This window comes from Chenopodium quinoa, unplaced genomic scaffold (assembly GCF_001683475.1).
Source record: "Chenopodium quinoa cultivar QQ74 unplaced genomic scaffold, ASM168347v1, whole genome shotgun sequence".
Taxonomy (NCBI): domain Eukaryota; kingdom Viridiplantae; phylum Streptophyta; class Magnoliopsida; order Caryophyllales; family Amaranthaceae; genus Chenopodium; species Chenopodium quinoa.
The window spans coordinates 5,299,131-5,301,887 of record NW_018744593.1 but is presented as its reverse complement, the minus strand read 5'-3'; the positions used below and the strand labels follow the sequence as shown (position 1 = coordinate 5,301,887).

At 37.6% G+C, this 2,757-nt stretch overlaps 1 protein-coding gene across 1 annotated transcript; it reads left to right on the top strand.

Annotated features, from left to right (window-relative positions):
- Positions 1–245: 245 nt before the first annotated feature.
- On the top strand, positions 246–2,296 carry LOC110699863. Its single transcript, XM_021877374.1, has 3 exons — positions 246–544; positions 667–960; positions 1,057–2,296. Exons 1-3 carry the CDS (start codon positions 246–248, stop codon positions 2,294–2,296), a joined length of 1,833 nt encoding a protein of 610 aa, XP_021733066.1.
- Positions 2,297–2,757: the final 461 nt, after the last annotated feature.

Here is a 2,757-nt window from a genome sequence, read left to right as displayed (position 1 = left end):
CATTGTCTACAGATGGGTTCAATCCATTTAGGAACTTGAGTAGCACATTTAGTACATGGCCCGTCATATTGGCTACTTATAACTTACCTCCTTCGTTGTGCATGAAACCACGATATATGTTTTTGGCATTGCTAATTTCTGGGCCTAAACAACCTAGAAATGACATTGATGATTTGAATATTATTTGGGAAGATGGTATACAGGTGTTTGACGCACATCGTAACTAGAAATTTATCATGAAAGCAATGCTGTTTAACACCATCCAAGATTTTCCTGCTTATGGTAATCTTTCTAGGTATACCGTGAAAGGGAAAGCACCTTGTCCCATAGGCATGGAGGATTGCGGGGGAGAATGGTTGAGCGCATCACGCAAGCATGTGTTCCCTATACATCGGCAATATCTTCCTTTGAGTCATCCATTTCGTAAGAGGAAAAAGGCCTCCAATGGGAAACAAGATTTTAAAGGTCGCCCAAGAGTTCTGTCAAGTGAAGAGGTCTTTGAAAAGGTTAAAGACATTCAAATTACCTATGGGAAAAAGCTTAGGTCTTCTCTTCCTACGCAAGGCTTTAAGAAGTGTTCATATTTATGGCGCCTAACTTATTGGAGATTCCTTTTTGTGAGACATTCGCTTGACGTGATACATATTGAAAAAATGTGTGTGATAGTTTGATTGGTACTTTATTGAATATTCGTGGGAAGACTAAAGATGGCACAAAAGCTAGAGATGACTTACAAACCATGGGGATTAGAAGTGAACTCCATGGTGTTGTGAATGACAAAGGTCGAGCATACCTGCCTCCAGCAGCTTATACATTGTCAAGAAAAGAGAAAATTGAGTTTTGTGAGAGCTTGGCTGGAGTAAAAGTGCCAGAGGGTTATTCTTCAAGTATTCGCAACCTTGTGAATATGGAAAACTTGAAACTCGTGGGCCTTAAATCTCATGATTGCCATGTTCTAATGTAACATCTATTACCAGTGGCTATTCGTTCAATTTTGCCTAAAAATGTTCGTTTTTCCATAACCAGACTTTGTTTATTTTTTAATGCAATTTATAGCAAGGTCTTTGATCCTAAAGAGTTGACTGCATTGGAAGATGGAATTGTTGTAACTTTGTGCGAATTAGAAATGTACTTTCCACCATCGTTTTTTGATGTCATGATTCATTTACCAGTTCACTTGGTTAGAGAGGTGAGATTTTGTGGTCCTGTGTACTTGAGAAATCAGTGGCCTTTTAAAAGGCAAATGAAAACATATGGCGGTTATGTCAAGAACGCTTTTCACCCTAAATGTTGTATCGCTGAACGAATTTTTTATGAAGAAGTTCTTGCATATACTAGTGAATTTATATCAAATTCTATGAAGATAAGGCTTCCCGTTTCTCGACATATGGGAAGAATGGGTGATCAGGGGACCCTAGGCCTTAAACAACTTGACATGTCTTATGACGATTGGCACAAGGCCCATTCGTACATTCTTCACAATAAGGATGAATTAATGCCATATATTCAAAAACACATGAGAGACTTGAGGAAATACAATAGAAGAGCAAATGAGAAATCAATAGCTGATGAACACAATAGATCGTTCATTAGGTGGTTCAAGGATCAAGTTTTGAGGGAGCTTCAGGATTCTCCGAGTTCTATTTCTGATCGACTTAAGAGTTTGGCATATGGACCTAATTTCAACGCTACTTACTATTCAGGTTATGTTATCAATGGTTTCACATTTTACACAAGGCTGCAAGATGGAAATAGTACTATGCAAAATAGTGGGGTTACTATAGAGGCTGAAGCTATTCATTTTGCTAGTGGAAAAGCCAAGCATCCCGTTTCTGGCACAATGCGATACTATGGATTTATTGAAGAGATTTGTGAGTTGCATTACTCCAACTTTTCAATACCAGTTTTCAAATGTCAAAGGGTTGATAATAACAACGGGGTTGATCATAGTAGCCTTGGAATGACTTTTGTTAACTTTAATAAGATTGGTCACAAGGAAGATCCTTTCATTTTATCTAGTCAAGCTAAACAAGTGTTTTATATGACTGATCCATCAAATAAGAGAATGTCAGTTGTTATAACACCGAGACCACGACATGCCATAGATGATTGGGGCGATGATAGTGTTTTAGAAGGTAGTTGTTTGCTGGGAAAGGGACTAGTTGATGATGATGTTGCTGATGATTCTTCAATCTACGCAAGAGATGACCACAATGAAGGTTTGTGGGAAGATGATGATAACAATAATAAAGTGAAGCGAAAGCAAAAGAGAAAGTGTAGTCGTAAAAACTCTTAAGGGGTTCAAGGTGAATTTTTCTTTTATATATCTACTTTTATTACAAAAGAGAATGTTTCCTCTTAAATGCTAATAACTTTGAATTTAGTAGGGTTATGCATGCTTCTTCAGATCATATACTCTCACGTACCATGCTAGCTATCTTTTACTCAAGTATTTTAATAATGTGTCGTGTTCTTTTATATAACTAACAAAGTGAATTTAACTTATCAGTTTAATGTAGGTACATGGCCAGAAAGAAAAAGAAAGTACAACCGAATGATGATTCCGAAGAGTCAAGTTGTGAGGAGGGAGGTCGTATCGTACTTAAAAAGGTGGGGAAGGCTATCCATGCTGGCACCCAAATCCCATTACAATGGCATCCAAGTAGAAGAATTCCCACTGGTGAACACAAGACTCATTTTTCCACCTACATTAGTGTAATGGCACGTGAAAGAATAAGCATTGCCTATAAATATTGG